Source organism: Ailuropoda melanoleuca, chromosome 12 (assembly GCF_002007445.2).
Source record: "Ailuropoda melanoleuca isolate Jingjing chromosome 12, ASM200744v2, whole genome shotgun sequence".
Taxonomy (NCBI): Eukaryota; Metazoa; Chordata; class Mammalia; order Carnivora; family Ursidae; genus Ailuropoda; species Ailuropoda melanoleuca.
The window spans coordinates 68,212,394-68,235,027 of NC_048229.1; the positions used below are offsets into that span (position 1 = coordinate 68,212,394).

Consider the following 22,634-nt stretch of genomic DNA (forward strand, 5'->3'; position numbering starts at 1 on the left):
GAGGAAGTCTGGGCTGACTGGCCAACCTGTTGAACCGTGGACTGCACCCTCCTGCTTCCCACAGTGCACTTCTGCAAATACTGGATCTGTTGGGGGATAAATGTGTGTTCCTTGAAAAAAGGAAGTTCTGTGGTCAAATAAGTTTGAGAAATACTAGTTCAAGAGAAAATGATTCTCCAGGGAGTAGAGCGCAAGCAGTATTTCCCCATGACTACAGATCCCTTCTCCCACAGCATGCCGAGCGTATTGGAGACTCACTGTGGGGCTTGGAGCAGACACGTGATGTGTACAGATGTTCTAGAAATATTACCTTGGTATCCATGAGTGGATCAAATTGGAGGAGGGTGNTTGAGATTTTGGTTTTCTGAAAGAAGTAAATAAATGCTACAGTAGTTTTGGATGAGAGAGTTGGCAAAGGACTTACAGAAGAGATGAATTTTGGAGGAAGGGTAAAATTTAAGTAGGTGGAAAGGAAGGAGAATATTTCCAGTTGGAGAAATTGTGAAAATAAAGTATTAAATAACAATGAGTGGGCCAGTTTTGCTGGGGTAGGCAGTCATGGAAGGATGGGAAGGTGAGTAGAGGAAGTCTGGGCTGCCTGGCCAACCTGTTGAACCGTGGACTGCACCCTCCTGCTTCCCACAGTGCACTTCTGCAAATACTGGATCTGTTGGGGGATAAATGTGTGTTCCTTGAAAAAAGGAAGTTCTGTGGTCAAATAAGTTTGAGAAATACTAGTTCAAGAGAAAATGATTCTCCAGGGAGTAGAGCGCAAGCAGTATTTCCCCATGACTACAGATCCCTTCTCCCACAGCATGCCGAGCGTATTGGAGACTCACTGTGGGGCTTGGAGCAGACACGTGATGTGTACAGATGTTCTAGAAATATTACCTTGGTATCCATGAGTGGATCAAATTGGAGGAGGGTGGATTGGGGCTGAGAAGGTGGTGCAGGTCAGGCAGGAGAAGTGTGCTAGTGCAGGAAGTACCAGGGAGACTGAACATCTCTGCAGGTAAGTGCAGGGTGATGTGTGAAGGTCATGCTGACCTGGATGGTCAGCCTGCTGATGGTTGGAAACCAAAGGAAATGGCAGATGTGGGAGATACTCAAAAGAAAAGTGCTTTGTGATTAGTTGTTGAGGGTGAGACATGGTGAGGAATCACATGTCTCCTCAGATCTGAACTAGAGTTGCTGGGAGAATTATGATGTCTTTGATGGAAATTAGCAAATCAGGAGTCTCGGGTTTATTCCTGGCTTTGCCAAAAGTGTATGTGACCTTAAACAAGCCATTTGATCTTTCTTGGCTTTGGTTGCCTTGTACATAAAATAAGGATGTTGAGGTAGGATGGTTAGATCCTTTTTGATTCATAAATTTTGATTCTCCAATTTGGGAACAGACTCTGAGCTCCTTCAAGTCAAGGAGTGCCTTATCCTTATCTGTGCCTCAGGCCTACCACAGTGCCGATAAATGGAGGACCGAAGAAGGGAGAAAGGTAGGAAAAAAGGAAGGAATGTAAATCAGTTGATAATCACGAGTCTGGTTCTGAATATGTTGAATTTGAGATGACATTAGATGTCCAAAAAGTTTTGGAAATGCAGTATTAAATATGTAGGAGAGGAATCAGAAGTGGAAGCAAGGTTTGTGAGCATCATATAGAAGTCTTCATTGAAGGCACACAAAGAAGATGGAAGTTCCAAGAGCAGAGCTAACTAGGAAAATTGCAGAGGGCCCAAGACAGCTCCCAGATGCTCACCTTTGGGGACCTTGCAAAAAGAGGAGAAGCTGTAAATTCACAGAGAAGGATGGCTAAGAGGAGAAGCAGCCAGCTGGGAGCACAGTAGCATATCTCACACATCTTTCTACCCTATTCTAGCAGGTTCATCACCATTTTCTCCTGAAGTTCTCTTTGAATCTTGCTTATGTATTAGATCAGCTATGCCAAATGGCCACTATTTAATTTCTGACAAATGAGCTATGCATCAGCGATGAGTTTTTTATTAGGGTGTGATTCCTTTTAATTAGCTTCTTGATATGAGTTGAGTTCACAGTTAGAAGCAGGGAAGATTAAAACCAAGCAGTGTTACCTACTGATATAAAAATCAATCTCTAGTGGATACTCTGTCCAAAAAAAAAAAAAGAAAATAAAAGGCACATGCAGGGCCTTAGAGACCACCTTGCTTTCTGAAGCGCTCTTCAGTCTCTGTGTCCACTGAGAAAGGACATTGTCTTTAAATGAGGTAAACTTAAAAAAAAAAAAAAAAACAAAACAACCTGTTACCTTAGGGTCTGGAAAGAAATAATAAATGATATGCTTATTTTCTCAGGCCCACATCTAAATATCTTGGTTCTTCAGTGTATCGCCTGAAACCAAGTTTAGTTTAGCCCTTACTATGTTTTGTGCATATTGAATGTTTTCTGGGAATATTGCTCCGATCTAGAGGCTCTTGTAATTTAAAGCAAGTAGATTTAGGATCCAGATCAGTCACTGTCCCTAAAATGCCCAGAGGTAGTGATGAGTTTGAATTTAATAAAATTTTATTAATTTGCTCATGTGAGAGGTAGTTTAACTCAGTGCTGACCCAAACTCTAGGACTGCAGGTTCTTATTCTCTTCTACCACCTGTTCACCACTTGGCCACTGGGTAGTTCCATTGTCTTAGCTCACTTTCTTCTCATTGTGCTCATTGTATAACATTGCCATAGAGTCTGTTGTTCAAAACTTGAGTTATTCTGGAACGTCTTGGATATGTACTGATATGGTCTCAGAATGCAGAGATGCGAGTTTGTCTTTTGAGAAACTCCAGAGGTGATCACTGGTAGAGAAAGGGGGTAGACAGGGACCCAAAGTGATCATCAGGGCAGATACAGGGCAGAGGTCTGGAAGGATTTTTTTTTAATCTTTATTTGGTAATTTATTGATATTCCAGTGGTAGGCCATGATTATTGTCCTAGTCATCAATGTATACCACATGTATTGTACTACTATTTATATCAAGTTCCTCATGTCACTTCTTTTGATAATGTCTTGGAATATTAGCCTGAAATTTTCCCTTTATGCCTTGCCAAGGGAAGGTACCAGGTTCTGTAGAATACTGATTATTTCTCAGGCTATCTGCTTCTGTGTAGTTTTTCCCCCACTTTGGAAAAAAAAATTGCAAAACTGAGTCTATTATGAGTGTTTTGTGCCCTCCAGAAATCAAGTGGAATTGACTACTTTCGGAAATATTATATTCTATCTTACTAGATGGACTCTGGCTATACAGAATTTTGACAGTCTCATTATGTTATATCCTCTGCTAGGTCTCTTGGGTACCCTGAGTGAGAGAGATTCAAAGACAAAAACCACAAATCTGAGAACCGCAAGGCAGAAGAGTATCACAGGGCAAAAAGAGAATTAAGCTTTCAGTTTCCATGGGTGTCTGGGAGTCCTCTGAGAAATCACAACACAGATGTGCTGGCCTGTTTCTGGACTCTGCTACTCCTGGCTCAGGTCACCCTTCCGAGATGCAGCAATTTTCTGAATGTTTAACACTTGATATTTTCTCAAAAAGAAAGGCCTGGGAATGTAAAGCTATTTGCCCAAAATGATCCTAACTGATGGCCTTACATCGGTGAGCAGGGAAAACATTTCTACTTCTGTTAGCCAATGTCTTTTCCATCAAAGAAAACTTCATCCAGTATCCCTAGGGAAGCCTTACCTTAATTTAACTAAGCCTCAAAAAGAGAAGGAAACTTGATCATTTATTCATTACCATGTAAGTAATAGTAAACCATGCTTTGTCGTCACCTAAGCCTACAGAAAACATGCGGTTCAGCAATTCAGACTGAAAGGAGAGCTCAAATTTAATTTGCTTTATTTTCCCCAAATCGGCATAGCATGTAGGCTCAGGAGAACCAGGTTGGGTGGAAGCCCAGATAGCTTCCAAAGAGGAAAGATCTAGCTCTTTACTGCAAACGCCTTCCACTTCTTGTACCATTAGTCGTGAGTCACATTGCAAACATGTGGGAGCTGACTCCTTGGAAATGGACACCTGAAGGGAGAAAGGAGGACAGGAATCTGCTGATAGCAAGCTGTCCTTGACAAGTCACAGCTCTCCTGTCAGTACAGTTTTCCATTCTTCAGCCTCCCTTTATTATTGTTTGTCCTCTGCAATCCTTGTGCTCAGGCAGACCTTTTCCAGTTGTGCTGGTACATCCGCTATTGTACCGGAGAGCCATTGTAGGTGGAGGGAGGCCTGGAAGAAGTCTTGGAAACAGCAGAGTTCCTCGTGGCTCATTAAATAAGGTAACAGCCTTCAGTGTTGAAAGAGATTCAGGGGTGCCTGGGTGGCACAGCGGTTAAGCGTCTGCCTTCGGCTCAGGGCGTGATCCCGGCGTTATGGGATCGAGCCCCACATCAGGCTCCTCTGCTATGAGCCTCTCCCACTCCCCCTGCTTGTGTTCCCTCTCTCGTTGGCTGTCTCTATCTCTGTCAAATAAATAAATAAAATCTTTAAAAAAAAAAAAAAGAAAGAAAGAGATTCAAGTCTGTTCTCTCTAGAGAAGGGCATGAACATCACATACAGCTGCCTCCGCTCCTAGAAAACTGCAGTGGAAGTTTCATTGCATATGGGTTGGGGTATCTCACTGAAGACAGAACACACCTTTAATGAAACTTGCTTCGACAGATGGCCAGATCTTAGACCCCTCTCATAAAAACGTTACTGGTCATTATTTTAAGAATCAAAATTTTGCTGTAATCACAGTGTCCTGGCCCAGGAATTGCAGTGGAGTAGAAAAGTCTCCTTGCATCTCATGTGCCAACTCAGTCTTTTCTCTCAGTGATAATTGGGGTAGTTACTTCACTATGTTAGCTTCCTTTTTTTCCCCCTTATGTCTCTTTGAGACAACTTCTACTTGCACTAAGTGATGATAAAGGGAACCATGATTTCTCTCATTGATTTGGAAGATTCTAGAAGAGCAATTGTAGGTGGTGAAACAGATTATAATTTCTCATCAGTGTTTCTCTCTTTTTTTTTTTTTAAGATTTTATTTATTTATTTGACAGAGAGAGAGGCAGCCAGCGAGAGAGGGAACAAGCAGGGGGAGTGGGAGAGGAAGAAGCAGGCTCACAGCAGAGGAGCCTGACGTGGGGCTCGATCCCAGTACGCCGGGATCACACCCTGAGCCGAAGGCAGACGCTTAACCGCTGTGCCACCCAGGCGCCCCAGTGTTTCTCTTTTTAATTGATTGATAGAAATTTGATTAAGAGGATATTTTTATTTCCCCAGAGAAATTTTAAGTTTTTTCCTTAAATATGATAACGCAGCTGAAAATACTTGTTTATGTAGTCAGGGATTTTTCCATTTTGGTGGAACTTGATGGAATTCATCACACATTATACAGCTGCTCTTGAAATCATATTTCACTGATCTTGTTCGGAACTGATTGCACCCTGACCCTACCAGGAGAGCGTTATAAAGATCTTGCAATACATTTCTGAAGAGCCGTAACATACTCAAGTTGACTGTGTCATCCAAAGGAACCTCCTGTGAGTCACCTTCCGAGGTCTCTGAACATATGAGCATACCGTGCCTCCTGCTTTGTTCACCACATGGGAACACTGGGTCATGCTGGCCTCATCTAAGCCTGATTATCAGTTGTAGTGTTTTTAGATCTCTTCTGGCCTTTTTTTCCCCCTTTTTTTAAATGATATGAGATAGATGAGGACTAACCTTTTGTTATAATTGCAGGGGTGTTCAGGAAATTAAAGAAAAATATATTATAAAATCCCAGTTCTTCCACTTATGGTTGGTGTGGTCTTAGGTGAGATACTTAGCTTCTATTTGCTTTGGTTGTCTCATCTAAAACGGGGATAATACTTCACGAGGTTGTAAAGTTTGAGGTGGATATTGTACATCCGTACTTACCACAGTGCTGGGAACATGAACTCTCAGTTAGTGGTTGCCAGTATTATAATTTTGAGTTAGATGTGATTCGGTCTCATCAGATTAGGGAGCAAACATTTGGATCACTCTGCTAAATTTAAGTTGGGGGTTAAAATGCAACGATTTAGTGTGGCAAATGTAGGCATTGAGTCATATTGTAAACTATTTTCCAGATAAACCAAGTGAATTAAATGTATATGTAACTCTGTTCTTGCAGTCGGGTTCTGATTTTGCAAAATTTGCAAAAGTAATCCTTCATTGGAAGGGAGAAAGTGAGGGATGATGGAAGGGAGAAGGAAGGGAGATGGGTGCTAGGTGGGAAGGAAGGTGATTTTAAAAATATTTTCTTTTTTATTTAAGGATTTTCAAAGGAGATTTTTAAAAGACCCCCTTTAGTCATTGTCAATGTAAGTTTTTAAGAAGATAATTTTTAAAGGACACTTTTCTTTTTCTTTTTTTTTTTAAACAAAGCTTTTCTTTCTTTTTTTTTTTTTTTTAAAGATTTTGTTTTTTTGACAGAGATAGAGACAGCCAGCGAGAGAGGGAACACAAGCAGGGGGAGTGGGAGAGGAAGAAGCAGGCTCACAGCGGTGGAGCCTGACGTCGGGCTCGATCCCACAACATTGGGATCACGCCCTGAGCCGAAGGCAGATGCTCAACCACTGTGCCACCCAGGCGCCCCTAAAGGACACTTTTCTCATGAAGGTATCAATCACCTGTTATGAACTAGTGGCAGTGTGTTCATAGACATCTTACAGAAAGTCTCGGAACTGAATCTGTCAGGTTGCTTGGTTGGTTGTTCTTATTCCAGAAGGAAACATGAAGTTCCGTTTCCAGAGATTTTTAATATTTGAGTAAAAACTGCATTGTAAGAGTTAGCTTTAGACCTGAAAAGTTGATTCAAATTAAAAGTTCACTATGAATTCAATTCAATTCAATGTTGACTCTTTCTAGAAGCCTACTTGATCAATAAATGAAATGCAGCTATGGATCTGAAGGAAAAAAACAAAACATTAAGACCAAGAAGGAAAATAATTATAACATCACTGAAGGGTATTTTGGCAGTTATTTTCAACAAACAACATAATCGTCACTTACAGATCATATCCTAGATGCTCCGCCTCTCATTTGGACCAGGAGAATAGACAGTGAGGGGAGAGGGGTCATACATGGAAGGAATGCGGAACAACAGGGGTTCTGTGTGATGAGGCTGCTTTTCAAGGACGGGGAAGAAAGGATATCGATGGCAGAGCAGCCAGGGAAAATTCTGAATGTTTTGGTTTTCAGAAAGAGACTTTAGAACTGAACAATAGTGAAGGGAACATTCTTTTCAGAGACTTAAATGACATGGAAGTTAATTTCAGGAAGGTTGGAGAAGTGATGTGAAATGTTTCAGAGCTATGTAAGTAAAAAGTGAGGTCAGTTTAGGCTGATCACCTGTTTCCAAGGTTTATTTTCTCCAATTTGCTAGAAAGTGCTATGTTGAGTTTTTGCCATAAAGAAACAGAAGTTATTTCACTTTTATTTTAATCCCAACTGAAAAATAACTATCCTTCTACATGTTCCTAGCTCCTTCAAATGACCTAATATCGAAAACATCCCTCTGTGAGAGGAAACTGAATGACCACACTTCTGTTTTTATAGATACACATAGTCCTCTTACTGCACGTTACCTGCAACCAGCCCAGGAGAAGCTTTTATTTTATTTTTTTTTTAAAGATTTTATTTATTTATTTGACAGAGACAGACAGCCAGTGAGAGAGAGAACATAAGCAGGGGGAGTGGGAGAGGAAGAAGCAGGCTCCTAGCGGAAGAGCCTGATGTGGGGCTCGATCCTAGAACGTTGGGATCACGCCCTGAGCAGAAGGCAGATGCCTAACGACTGCGCCACCCAGGCGCCCCCAAGAGAGGCTTTTAGAATAGGATTTGTCCTTGAATTTCCTCCCAGGGCTCAGTAAAAGCTGCAAGTTACTAACGGATGTCTCAGGCACAGTAAAACCACTGCAGTCCAGGATAAGAAAGCACTAAGCCCACGGTCCCATTCACTCAGACTGAACCCTGTGGACTCAGATTCCCTCACCAAGCAGAAGGGCCTCTCAGCCTCCGGGAGCCTCCATATCAGACGATCTTATGGATCACATCCAAACACCAGCACTCCCTCCTCTAGGGAGCTTCTAGTCACCTATGAAGTGTGTCTTCCCACCATTTTCCAACACACCAGTTCTGATAATCATACTTCTGTGATGATGGGGTGTCAAAGAATGCTTCTGGGATAGAACTTAAGTGTGTTACCTTTTTGTATGCATAGGGACTTTGGATTCTCTTGCTGGGATAATGCTTTTGAAAGTGGTCTGGCTTACCCCAAGCCATAAGATGCTTGAGTTTTCTCACGTGTACTGAGGTTCTCTGATTTCCAGTGTATCCTTCTGAGGGTCACTTCCTCCCATCCTGGTGAGACTTCTCTAGCATAGGTTTTCTCAGGATTCAAGGTAGCTCCTTTGGTCAGTCAGTTTGGATAAAAACAGGTTAGCTGTGTCTACTCTATACCCCAAAGTAAAGCAGAGTCTAAACCCACCAGGGGAATATATTTGTCTGTTGTTAGGAGGAAGCCCAGGTCTTCAGCTCTTCTGAGGTGGAATGCCCACTAATGCACCCGTGAATGGACGAGTCACCTTTTATACCTGGCCTCTTTGCCCATTCTAGTCATGGGTGTTCCTAACACTCCATGTCGTTGGAACCCCCCCAAATCCTAAAGGGCCCAGTATTTTCCATTTGCCGCAGTGAAACACCTCAATAAGTGAAAATGCTTGGGGCTTCCTGCTTCCCCGCATGCTCTCCGAGGCCCCTTTCAGCTCTAAATTTGTATGACTTTTGTGGTTCCAGTTGAGGAGAAAATGGCAGAAATATGCTGCAAAGATGAATAGGCATCTGCTGATAAGTACACAGTGTGCAAACTGAGTGGCTACGACTGACAGGTTAAATACATTGAGAACGATGAACCACCGTGGTTTAGGGCTGGGAATGAAGCAGTCCCTGCCCTCATGGGGCCCTCATCCTCGTGGGCTGATCTGGGCTGTAAGAGCTCCCAGGGCCCCCAGGATGCTCATGGCCCTCGCTGCTGCTGCTTCTGTGCCCTTTGTCATTGTGAAGTCAGGGGATGCTGCCTGGGAAGTACACTGATCAGTCTGTTACCTTCATAAACAAACTCAAATGGGCTCTAGTTTGCTATTTCCACCCTCTTGTTTGATGTCTGCATTTTAAACTATTTTGTTCTCTGCTTGATTCTTTACTCCAGCACTATGTTCGTTTCAGCCAGACTGGAGTGAATAGAATAGCATTGGGGATTGTCTGAAACCCGAGCCTAATTATTTACCAACTTATCTTTTCTTAGTTTTCTATTTAGCTGGTGGGATCATTTAAAGATCTTTGGATGTGATTTTCACTTATGCCCTACCTGATCTATTTGCAAAAACCATTTAAAAATAAATGCTTTTTCTCCCCCAGTTTTTTCAATACTATCATCTTATTCTTTGCAGGTGGCATAAAGATAACATCAATTATAGCAAACAGTTATTTATTGAACTCTTACTATGTACCAAGTGTGGGGCAAAGCATGTGACCTGCATGACCTTGTTAAACCTTGGGTGGGAAACCCCTTGAGGCAGGTACTACTAGCATCTCCCTTTATAGCCTGACAAGTTAATGAAGAGGCCTCAGGTTACATGGTTAATACAAAAATATTTTTCAAGAAATACCTCGAGGGGTTTTCCGTATGTGGCATGTTGTATTATAATTTCAAAACTAGGTTTCTTTATTATGACTTTTGAGTGGTTTGCATTAAAACAAGAAATATCACACTGGATTAAAATCAGCATTTGACCTGGTCATTGTTTTGCCTTGGGCCATTGTTACGTTTTCACAGAATTACAGTATTTCATTATGCTGTCACCTCAAGAGTAATAGCCCACCTGGACCCTGTATATACATAAGATGCAGCACCTTTCACAAATATTTTTAAATATTTGTATGCACATTTATCATCCCTCAAAGATGTGAGTTCCATGCAGCCTTTCTTCATCTCTGCAGCCCAGTGCTGGCCATCTGTTGGCATACAGTGAATGTCCGTTGAATGAACAAATATTGAAAATGTTCTAAACATCTTGGTTTCCTTTAGTAATTATATATTCATGAACTCACTGAAATTATCTTTGAAGTTCATTTCCAAATTGTACCACCTCTTCAACAAGTAGCAGAAATTTACGATCTGTTAGGTAAAATAGTGCTCTCTTTTTATTTGTTGTAAAAATAGTTCCTTCAAGTTTCCTGAGGTTATAAACATAATAGCAATGTTTAAAAACAGTCCCTTCTCTTCATCACATTGGTTTTCTTTTGTTTTTGTTTTTAAAGATTTTATTTATTTATTTATTTATTTATTTAGAGTGCAAGCGGTGGGGTGGGGCAGGGAGAGGGAGAAGGACAGAATCTCAAGCAGACTCTGCTGAGCATGGAGCCTGATGGGGGCTTGATCTCAGGACCCTGAGATCATGACCTGAGCCAAAATCAGAAGTCAGATGCTTAACTGACTGAGCCACCTGGGTGCCTCTTCATCACATTATTTTTTAATGATTCTTTCATGGTTTTCAGGAAGGTGATGTCTGGCCTAACTCATCAGCTGAAATCACGGTGTACTTTAATCCTCTGGAAGCCAGGCTCTACCAGCAGACAGTTTACTGTGACATTTCAGGTAAAGACTTTCTCTATGTGGTAAACTCAGGTTACCAAGTGCCCAGAGTATCAAGGGGGTGCCTGTATGTGTGTGTGTGTGTGTGTGTGTGTGTGTGTGTGTTCGTGTGTTCAGACTATAGGAAGTGCATGGTATCAGTAGAGAAATAATAGAGTCAAGTTTTGTACTTCTAATATTTTTTTTCCAGAACAGGTCAAACTTTGAAGTACAGTACAATTGTGGTGTGGTTGGAGCAGGGGAGATGGGAAACTATGGATCTGAGTTTACTCTTGATTTTTAGAGCAGTAAGAATATTACTTGACACAAATTCTCAAGATTTTTTTTTGTTCTTTTTATAGTATTTGGCTATTTAATTTTTTCCTTTTTGAGTTTTTAATCAAAATAATGCATGCCAAGGAGAAATGGGAAGGCAGCCTGGCAGTGGCCAGAATCAGCATGGGGGGGATGTACAAGTAGAGTGGCAACTTGGTAGCTTCCAAAGATTGGGTATGGAGAGAAGAACTGAACAAAAAAGTGATGAGGATAACAAGAGCCAGTATTATTTTTCACTCTTAGAGGAGGCCGATATATATACATATATATATATATATATATGTGTATATATATATATATATATGTGTATATATATATATATATATATGGAAAAGAGAAAGGCTAGGATGAGTCTTTGGTATTGGAACAGAATTGGAGTTCTCACTATGGATTCATGGTTGTTGATATGCACAAATATAGAGTATATGTGTAAATGTGTGTATATGTTTATGTAGATTTCCTACTGATGACTGTTGAGAGGTCCTGGCAGCCTTGAGATCCTAGTAGCAATGAGCACACCTCATACCCAAAGCTTGGTTTCTGAATCCTAGTCTCTTCTAAGAGGGACTCTATCCAGGACTGAGGCAGGGAAGAACAAGATGAGCCTGGAACATGCTTTCATGTCAGAAACTAAGGAAATGCTCAAAGAATGACAGGGATATGTCAAAATGGTACAGAAGCCAGCAGAGGGACTCCCACTGACCAAATCTGGAATAAGTGAAGAGTCAAGAAAATAATGATACTAATAGATTATAATTCATTAAATAAATAGGAATCTGTGAACCCACTAAATAAAAATTTACTATTTGGCAATCATGGTAATAATCAGTTCATTCAGGTAAAAAAGCATTCTTAAGATACAATGGGTCTCAAAATATCCTACCTCAAAATCCTTATTAATTATAAAGGGGAGAAATCTAACTTTACAGAGAAGAAATCTGGGAAATGTTATTTTAGTTAAGACCAGCAGGAATACGGCAAATCAACCTCATGGACTACTCACTGGGACACCATCAGAACACAGCATCTCTTCAACGATATTAGGGCCAAAATACCTAACATGGGTCTAATTGTGGGGAAACATTACACTAACCCAAATTGAAGAACAAAACAAAATGACCAGCCTGTAGTCCTCAAAGACATCAAGCTCACGAAAGTCAAGAAAAGACTGAAGACCTGTCCTAGGTTGAGTGAGACTCAAGAGACATGACATCTGGGTGTAACATGTGAGCCTGGACTAGATCCTTTGCTATAAAGCAGATTATTGGGTATGGAAGTTCTTTGTACTATGCTGGAAGCTTGTCTGTTTTCAAAAAAATGTCTCAGAACTCTTTTTTAAATTGCTGGTACCAATAAATAAGTAAAACAAGTAGATAGCAGATAGTAAGATTAAAAAGCTAGCTAGTAGTCTATTTCTCCAGTGTTACTTTCAAGAAGCACTTTTAGCTGTTTCTTATAGTGGTAATTTTCCTTGCTAATTCTATGCTTATATTCATTACAATTTGTTGATTTATCAACTTCACATACTACATTTGAGGCCCCACTATGAAAGATGAGGATTTAGTTCACATATGATCTCATTGTCCCCTTGTTGGCCTTATTGAGTTATAATTTACATGCAGTGAAATTCGCCCTTTTTTTGGTGTATAGTTCTGTGAACTTTGACAAACTTAAACAGTCATGTAACTGGCACCAAAATAAAGATACAGAATATCTCCATCACTATAAAGTTTCCTCATGCCACTTTGCATGCAGTCCCATTCCCCTACCTCAGCCCCTGGCAACCCAATTATTTTTATTGTGTTTTATTTTATGAGTTTTATTTATAGCCTTAAATAATACAGTTAAAACTATATTCTTGTTCTATCAACTCGGTAGTATCTCTTGACATGTAAGGATATTGGGACACCTAACCTGCCCACCATCATTCCACCCTGTTTCTCCCTCTTTACTTCTGTTGAGTTGTTCTACTTTCATTTAAAAATGGTTTGTAACCATATTTCTGTTCTCTCTTTGTCTATGTGAATTTTATACACTGAAGGGCTAAATTTATTCTGGCATTATATTTTATCCTCTGTTGGTTGAATGTTTTGACCTCTGTTGGTGAATGTGAACCCCTCAAAGGATGCCCCTAGGGTGTGTGTCAAGTAGTTGCTCTTTCTTCGTTGTCCATCAGTCTCACCATTGTGCCTCATTTTAGCTTACTCCATCATTGAATTAACTCTTTTGTGCAGGTTTTTGGTCCTCCCACACCAACTGATGTTTCTAATTCTTCACTTCTTCACCCCTGGCTAATTGTAGAATGTATGCTCTTCTTTTCCTTGAAGACACTTTTCTCAGAGCCTACCAGCTTCTCATGCTAAGTCAGATCAGCCACCTCCTACACAGTTGTTACTCAGGAATTTTTAAAGTTTCCATGTGTGTTTCATTATATCTTTTTCCTCTCACTTTGCTCAAGTAGCTTCCTCAGAAAGGGCCTGTAGAAGGAAACCTTTGATCCTTGAATGCCTGAAAATGTCTCATTCTGCCTCCGTACTCACCTGATAGTTTAGTTGACATTTCTAGGTTCGAAGTAATCTCTCTTCAGAAGGTTGAAGACATTGTGCCAACTTTAGGGTAAAAGTCCAGAAGCCTGAAGTCACCTAAATTGCATTCCTTGATGGGTGGCCTGTTATTTCTTTCTCAATATTTCCTAGAGTTTTCTTTTTGTACTTGAGGTCTGAAATGTCATGAAGCCATGTCCAAGAGTGAGTTTTCTAATTCAGCCTCCTCAGCTTTCTGTGGGCCGATAGAGTCTGCTTACTCATGTGTTATTTCAGCTCTGGGAAATTGTATTATTTTTTTTTTTTACATACTTTCATTCATTATTTTTCATTTTATTCTTCCAGAAATCTTAACAGTCTGGTGTTAGACCTACAGGATTGATCATCTGTTCTCAAAGACCCAGATTTTAATCAAACTTGACTAATAAATGACATTAAATGCCATTTAATGCTATTAAGAAAGGGTGCCAAGAGAAATATTTATTTGTTAGAAAATTCCAAGGTAGTAAGTATCATGCAGTCACAGGGATCCTTCCAATGCCTTCTGGTCCATGGTTGTCCTTTGTGTGTAAGAATGAGAAAATGGGTTTAATTTTAGAGTAGTTAGTGCTACTTACCCCACCTGTGTAATGTGTAGATCTCCCAGGATTTATACCTGTGGTGGCTTTTTAATAATAAAATACTAAATGGTGAGAGAGAGTAGTAAGAGTGCGTGATTGCTAGTAGCTTCGAGTGCAAAACTCCCGCTATTCTGCTCTACCGAGCATGTTTTTAGTCCACATCTACATAGTCACTTTTCTCTGTGTATCAAGGGGTCAAGCAGTCTAAGAGCAGTGCAGAAGGATGGGCTGCCTAAGTCAAGACTGTTCTGCTCTCCCTCTCCCCCAGGCACGTGTGTCCCTTTCTGACAATGTTTCCCTCACCTTCCCTGGAAGTTATCACCACTTTGATTTTTATGATAGCCATTTTTGTTTGTATGTTTTCATACATAAGTTCACTGCCTGTGTGTTCATGTCTAAGCAAAATAGTATAGTTTTGCTGATTTAAAAAGCATATATATTGAAATTATACTCTATGTCTGGGAAGCACCGGGTAGATAAAGCCACTCAATAAACATTGGTTAAATGGATGAGCAAATAAGTGAAAAGATGAATGAATGAATGAGTGAATGAATCCGAGTTTGATCTGGTCTCTCCCTTGCTCATGAATGTAGGATTCTCAACATGGCCCCAGAATGAATGCAGAATGGACTAGGAGTTTCAGGATTGAAAAGTCTGTTTCCACACTTCACACCAGCATCATTTACCCCAGACTTCTTAACAGTCTGGAGGAAATGTTGGTACAGCAGTGTTCAGACACAGGCTGGAAATGCTCCAGTGGCCCCCATGCCACAGGTGGTGGGACCTCCCTCCCATCTATGACTCCCCCGGGATGTCGTGCTTGGCCATGTTCCAGGGGGTTGGCTGCTCTCCAGGAGGTTCCCAAACATTACATAACTAGTTGCATTCATCTATTGTTTTGTTTTCAGTTCTGAATTCTGCCACAGAATTCACATCCTGGATAAACTGAATAGTATAATTTTCCATCTGCACGACATTCTTTTTTATTTTGTTAGTGGTTTATTAAAAGACATGATTGCCAGAGAAGGGTTTTGTTTACATTGTAATTCCATATTATCTTCCTTGTAAATTCCATGTAATTCTGTGTCTTTTCAAGGGCTGGTGATGATTCCTTAGTATTATCTTCAAAGAGTTGGTAAAACCTCCTGGTTTTAGGTCACTAAGAAATACTACTTAGGCAGATGGAAAAAGCCCTTTCCCTTATTTTGTTCTGCTTTGCTTTTGTTTTTTGGTAGAATTTGAGCATATAAAAGCAAATACATATGGCTATGCTGCTGTGCTTCCTCTTCATGCCTTCTTTACCTAAACGATGGCATACTTTACACAGTGATTCTGACACTGTTTTTTAAATACTTCTTGCAGATTATTCCATTAACACTAAAGAGAAAGAGTCGTTCTTTTTTGTGGCCATGTAGGAATCCTTTGTATTTACATGCTGTAGTTTAATTTCTAGGCATTTGTCACTAAGAAAACAGGACATAGATCCACAAATGTGCATGAAATACACCGTGGTGGGTTGAGTTAACAGCCTCCCAGAGATGCCCACGCCCTAATCCCCAGAACCTATGGATATGTTGCCGTGGTTCTGTTACCTTACCTGACAAAGAGAAATTAGTGCAGAAAATGGAATTTAGGTTACTAATGAGCTGACCTTAACATAGGGAGATTAACCTGGATTATGTGAGTGGTTTAGTAGATAAACACAAGAATCCTTAAATGTCAAAGAGGAAGGCAATAGTATCAGTCTCAGTGTCACAATGATGTGATACGAGAAAGACTCACCCAGCCCTTTCTGGCTTTGAAGATAAAAGGCCAAGGGATGTGGTCAGCCTCTAGAAGCTGGAAAAGGCAAGAAAGTGGATTTTGCCCCAGAGACTCCAGAAGGAAGTGCAGCTCCCACAGCACCTTGATTTTAGTCCAGTGAAACCCATCTTAGATTTCTGGCCTCCATGATTTTTAAGAAAATAAACTTACACATTAGGCATTTAGTTCATGGTGATCTGTCTTAGCAGCGACAGGGAAATAACACACATACGTATATATTGTCATTACAAGTATTATGTAAGTGCTACCAAGATCTGTAACAGAACATTTCCAGCCATGAGAAGCCCCCTGCGTGTCCCTTCCCGGTCACACTCCCCTCCCCCTAACCTCCCCCTGAGATAATCACCATTCTGTCCTTTATGGTCATTATTTCATTGCTTCCATTTATCGTTTCACCCCAGTGTACGTGCACATAAACAATGCAGTTTGGTACTGCCTGTTTTTGAAACGTACATGATTGGAATCAATCTGCGTGTCTCATCCATGTTGTTGCTTGTAGCCCTGGTTGTATTTCACCTTCACTGTTGTGTAGTGTTCCATCCTGGGAATATACGTTCAGAGACAGGAAGTAGCAGGGAAAGCCAGTGTCATTGGTCTTGAAGGAGGCCTCTTAACACACATGAAATTTAACCCACATCTCCAACTGCAACTTTTATTTCTTTTGAAAGCTTTTATATCTAGGCACCGTGAGTCCAAAGATGTACAAAACCAGAATTCCTGTCCTCAGAAAGCTTAGCAATGAGTGGAGGAAAGTGACAAATAAACGAACAATTACATTGCAGTGCTCTACAGTGAATGAGCACGTAACAGAAGAAGGACAGGGCACACAGCTCAGTCTGGGGTTTTCAGGGAAGGCTCTCCAGTGAAAGTGACCCTTTTGAAGTGTTCATTAGTCAAGTAAAAAAAGGATGTGGGGCTGGAAACACTTTGTGCAAGTACATAGCATGAACTGGCAAAGAATTGTAAATTCTTAGCGCGTGGCTGCGGGAGAGACAGACAGAGAGACTGGGAGGGGAGAGGTGGAGGCAGAAGATGGAGCTGGAGGCTGGAGGAGCAGGTAGCTCAGGGAGGGCCGCCCTTGACTGCTGCACTAAGAAACTTGGAACTCCTGACTGCAGTGCGGAATCAGGGAAGGGCTCTAAGCAAGGGAGGGACCTGCTGATATCTGAACACAGGAAATATAACATCACTAAAATCTTTTCGGTTCATCTGAAACTGAAATTTTTTCTTCATTGAAATTTTCAGATTTTCTTAGAAGTAGTTAAACTGTATGTTAGATATTTATGAAGACTTGCTGATGGTCTGCTCTGTGGCTCGAAACTGACTTTCTATCTATCCTGACTTTCCAATGTAATGTGGAAATTCCTAATCTAATCATGAAGATTTCTTTAAAAAAAAAAAAACTCAACGGGAAACTGCACATATTTGGTTTGGATCACCATATGGGAACTTCAAAGGAAGCAACACTTTCTGATTTAAACTGTGAAATATATTGCTAGATAACATCGTTAGTGGGTGCTTTAGAGTCAAATGTGAAAAAGCAGCGTGGTGGAAAGGATGCCAGATGTACCTGCTTCCTTTCAGGACCCAATTAAATTGAAACTAGAGTGTCCATTTTCATTCTATCCATCAGAAGAAGCATCTGAATTGTTAGCACAATTTAGAGCTTTAGATCTTTATCCCGATTGAGCTTAAGAATGGATACTTAGGAGAGAGAAATGTTGAAAACATTTTTGAGTTTTCAGAGTAATAAGTGAGTAATGCTCTACGTATTTGTAGGGTTTCTTCTTCAAAACTCATCAGACTGCCACCCCATAATAATATAAGATTCCTTTGTTCTATGAATAAGAAATTATTTTCTTGATTAACTATACTATTTAAGTTATATGTTCAATTATCAAATATTTCAACCACAAAGAACACAGGGAATAATACCTAAGTATCTATGTATGCGAACCCAGATTTAGGAAAACTTGAACAAACCGAAAGGCCTGTTGATGTTTTTGGTCAGGAAGATCAACATCAGACATAGGTCAGTTCTCCTTGTAAATGTAACGTGATCCCAATGGTAATAGCAAGGTTTTTCCTTTTTTAAAATTAGGTTGATTCCAAAGTTCTTATGGAGGAAATAAATGAACTAGAATTGCTTAGAAAATTCAGAAAAACAAGAATAATGTGGGAGGACTGGCCCTACCATATGTTAAAACTTATTTAAAAGCTATAATAAGTACAATTGGATGGTTCTGGGACATGAGAAAGTAGCTCTCGAATCATCCTTACTGACCATCAGCAGCAGTAGCAGCGGCAGCAGCATGCCCTAATCCCCTAAACCCTCCCCTCCCCCTAAACCCCATTTCCCAATGTCCTTGGTATGTGAGCAAAATAAAAGCCCTAATTTATTTAAGATACTTTGTTCATCTTTTGCTGTATAACCACCCTAAATTTAGTGGCTTAACACAACCAGCAGCCATTTATTTTGCTTACAGATCCGTAGTTTGCTCAGGATCCCTCAAGGACAGCTCCTCTTTGCTCTACCTGGGACAGTTGGACAGGCCAGAAGGTGAAGGCTGGTATCATTTTATAGCTCACCCACCTCCACGTCTAGCAGTTAATCCTGGCTCTTGGCAGGGACCTCACCAGGTTGTGCTTGCTGGAACCCCTATCCATGGCCTCTCCATGAGACTGCTTACTTCCTCGTAGCATGGACAACGGACCAGATTGTTGATGTGTGTAATCTACTGCAGTCTGATGATTTCTTTAAGTTACCTGTCTTCTGTAGCAGACTGATATCCAGAATTACTTCATGCTTCGGTATTCTACAGTTTCCTTGTGGTGGATTTGCCTTTGTTTATCCTACTTACATACTTGATCTGTTTCTTCAGTCTAAGAATCTTTCATCACTCCTGGGATTTCTCAGCAATTATCTCTTCAATATTTTTTTCTCTCATAATCTCAGGTTTCTCCTTCTGAAAATTCTTTCAAATATATGTCTTTCCCATGGAATCACGGTGTCTTCTAACCTCTTTACATTTTTAAAATTTCTTTGTTTCTCTTTGATACATTGTGGGTATTTTTCTAAGATCTTTATCTCAATTGACTAATTCTTTAGCTTTTTCTACTTTTTGGTATTCATCTATTTAGTTTTTAATTTCATCAACTTGGTTTTTTAGTTTTAAAAGTTCTATATAATTTTAATACTTTCATTTTTTCTTCTTCGTTATGGTTTCTGTTTCTTTATTTGCCTCTTGGAAGACTTTAAGAATGCAATGTTAGAGTTTCTTTAAGAGTTTTCTATTATCTCAAACACTTGTGGTACTAATTTGCATGTTTATGGTAAATTCTTTCCTCATACTGGATTGTTTCTTCAGATGGCTTGAAATGTTTGCATTGTAAGCCCATCTTTAGCACGTGTTGTGGACTGTATATTTGTGTTCTCCCAAAATTCATATGTTGAAACTTAGTCCTCCATGTGATGTTTTTGGGAGGTGGGACCTTTGGAGGGTGATTAGGTAGTGAGGGCAGAGCCCTCATGAATGGGATTAGTGTCGTTGTAAAGGAGACCCCAGAGCACTCCCTCACTCCTTCCTCCGTGTGAGGACATAGTGAGAAGATGGCTCTCACCAGACGCTCAGTCTGCTGCCACCTTGATCTTGGACCTTCTAGCTTCTAGAACTGTGAAAAATAAATGTTCGTTGTTTACGCCACCCAGTCTCTGGTATTTTTGTTAGAGAAGCCCAAACAGGCTAAGATAGCATGGGTACTGGATCACGGAAGCATTCCTTTAGAGCAGTTTTTCAGGATCCTACAGCTATTATTTTCTCAGCTTCTGACTCTTTCACCTATCCTGTAGGGTAAATTTGGATCCCATATCTGTCCCTGGGACTTTGATTTCTCGTAGGAACCTCTTTCCCCTATTGAAAGACCTAGGTAGAGGACAATTTTTGTAACTGCTTTCCTAGACCAATAGATAGAATTTTTCTTCTTGTCTACTTTCCAGAAAAAGGTATCCTTTCCAAGGTCCTGGATTTATGCAAGGATCTAAGTTCAGTTCCTTATTCCCAGAGAGGAGCAAAGGCAAATGTCCTGTTTTTGTGAGGGTGTTAAAACTGAAGCCATTAGAACATAAAACCTGTATGAACTTTACAAATCTCCAAATTCCCTTTTCATTTCTGTCACCTGATATTTTCCTTTCTTCCTTTTGAGCTTGGATAAGTATTAAAAATACATATTTGTCATATTTTTAATAAGCTTTTTTTTTTTTTTGAAATGGAGGAAGGGACTGAGTCTACTTTCTCTGCCGTGTTTCAGAGGTTAACATGGTTAACAGTGTTCATGTTTCTTGAGGTGACATCCTTAGAAAATCTGCATAGACTTACTGTGGCTGGTCATTAATAATGGAGATTCTTGGGTTGCATCTATGTTTTATTGAGTCAGAATCTGTGGAGATTGTGCTAGAGAATATCTTGTTTTAAATGAAGGCTAAAAAGTGTGTGGCAAGGTTTAGGATACAAGATATAGAGAGAATCAATTGTGTTTCTATAAATTGAATAATGGGAAATTGACATTTAAAAAAGCAATATCACTTACAATAGCATTAAGAAATCTGGGTGTTATACGCAACTAATGAATCATCGAACTTTACATCAAAAACCAGGGATGTACTGTATGGTGACTAACATAATATAATAAAAATAATTAAGAAAAAAAAAAGAAATCCTAAATACTTAGAGATAAATTTGACAGGAGATGTGTAAGACCTGTACACTGAAAATCACAAAACATTGCTGAAATTAAAGACCTAAATAAACGGAGAACTATACCTTATTAGAAAGTGGGTAAATTCAAAATCATTAAGCTATTATTTATTCCGGGAGTTTATCTATAAATTCAATGCAATCCAAACAGAAATTCTAGCGGCTGTGTGTGTGTGTGTGTGTGTGTGTGTGTGTTGGAGTTAACAGGCTGATTCTAAAATTCATATGGAAATGCGGAGTCTAGAAGAGCCAGAACAACTTTGGAAAAGAACAAAATTGGAAGGCTACTACTATTTTTAAACTATAGTAATGAAGATAATCTTGGATAATCTCCCCATCTCAAGAATTCTTAACTTAATCACATATTTTTCCATATAAGGTAATAGTCACTCTTTTGGCATATAAGGTAGTATTTACAGGAATTAGGACAGTGACCATCTTTGGGCGCCATTATTCAGTCTACCACAGATCCATGAGGATGCCCGGTTGTTTAGGCTCTGTACAGTCTAGTCCATCTTCCTGTATTGACATCAGCACCTGCTCTGTCATAAATTAAATTCACATATACGTGTACATTTATTTTGAGTTCTGTATTGTTTCCTTAGTCATTTTGCACCTTTTGCCCCAATACCAAATTATCTTAATTACGGTAGCTTTATAATAGATCTTAATATATCAAAGGGCAAGTCATTCTAATTTATTCTTCTTAAAGAATGCCTTGCTTATTATTGGCCCTTTGATTTTACATTTAAATTTTATTATCAACCTTTGAAATTCTACCAAATTCTGCCTGCCGGTATTTTGTTTTAACAGAGCATTGAAATTATAGATATAGATCATTTGGAGAAAAATTGACACTTTTATGACATTGAGTCTTCCTTTTCAAGAACATAGCTTGTTCTCCATTATTTAGATCTTGGTTAATATCTTTCAATAAAGTTTTATGATTTTCCCCTGGAAGATCTTAAGTATATATTGGTTAGATTTATTTCTAGGTACTTTATATTTTTGTTGCTATTATAAATAATGTCTTGAAAATTAATTTTTTCTGATTGTTGCGGTATGTAGAAATGCAGTTGACTTTTATATATTGATTTGGTAACCATCATTATAACTCTATCTTATTAATTTAAAAAAATTATTTATAGATTCTTTAGGATTTTCCAGGTAGACAGTCCCAAAATATGTGAATAATGGCCGTTTGTTTTCCCTATTTATAATTTCCCCCCACTTCTTTCTTGTCTTACTGCACAGGAATGGAGCTCAAGTATAATATTGGATATCTAAGATAGCTGGCAAATTTTTGAAAGTCCCTAGTTATATTTCCTGGAATTTAATGCAATGGGAACTCTTGCATTCAGGGACTCCAGGGCTGGTAAAGGGAGTTCTGTAGTACATCTCTCTGCTGCTTGTATGAAACCAAGACACTGTAATCAGGAATGGGAAACTTCCTTATTTTAAAAAAACATTTTAATATTTTGCTCTTCTAGAAAGGACTCTGTCATTAGAGCTTACTAGTTCCTTCAGGTTTGTCCCTCTTGCTGTCTTTTGTCAAGACAAGAAAAATCCCTGCTTCATAAATTTTGCAGAAAAGCAGCATTTGCAATGCAACCTTAAAATTTAGACTCTTACAAAAGCAAGGTTGGTTATCACTTGTACTCCCATTCTATCCTGGATAGCTACAAATAAGACCATCTCCCTTGAAATAATTAATAATTCCCAAAGAAACATTGGCTCACTGCTTTATTACAACACATCTCCTTTTATTATTATTATTATTATTATTAAGGAAGGCTGTCAGGGTGACAGATGGGGAAAGCTTTAAGCCTGACAGTTATAAATAGTCTTGCTGTTTATTCCACAATATATTTGCAGTTCTCTTTCTTTGCCATTCTGAAAGTTGGATCCCT

General features: G+C 39.5%; 1 protein-coding gene across 1 annotated transcript in view; it reads left to right on the forward strand.

The window, feature by feature from the left end:
- Positions 1-22,634, forward strand: part of HYDIN (HYDIN axonemal central pair apparatus protein) — a 363,532-nt gene that overhangs the window by 122,374 nt on the left and 218,524 nt on the right. Inside the window, exon 10 of the mRNA XM_034638025.1 lies at positions 10,572-10,671. Coding sequence (XP_034493916.1) covers positions 10,572-10,671 — 100 coding nt within the window. The remainder of the gene's footprint in view (positions 1-10,571; positions 10,672-22,634) is intronic.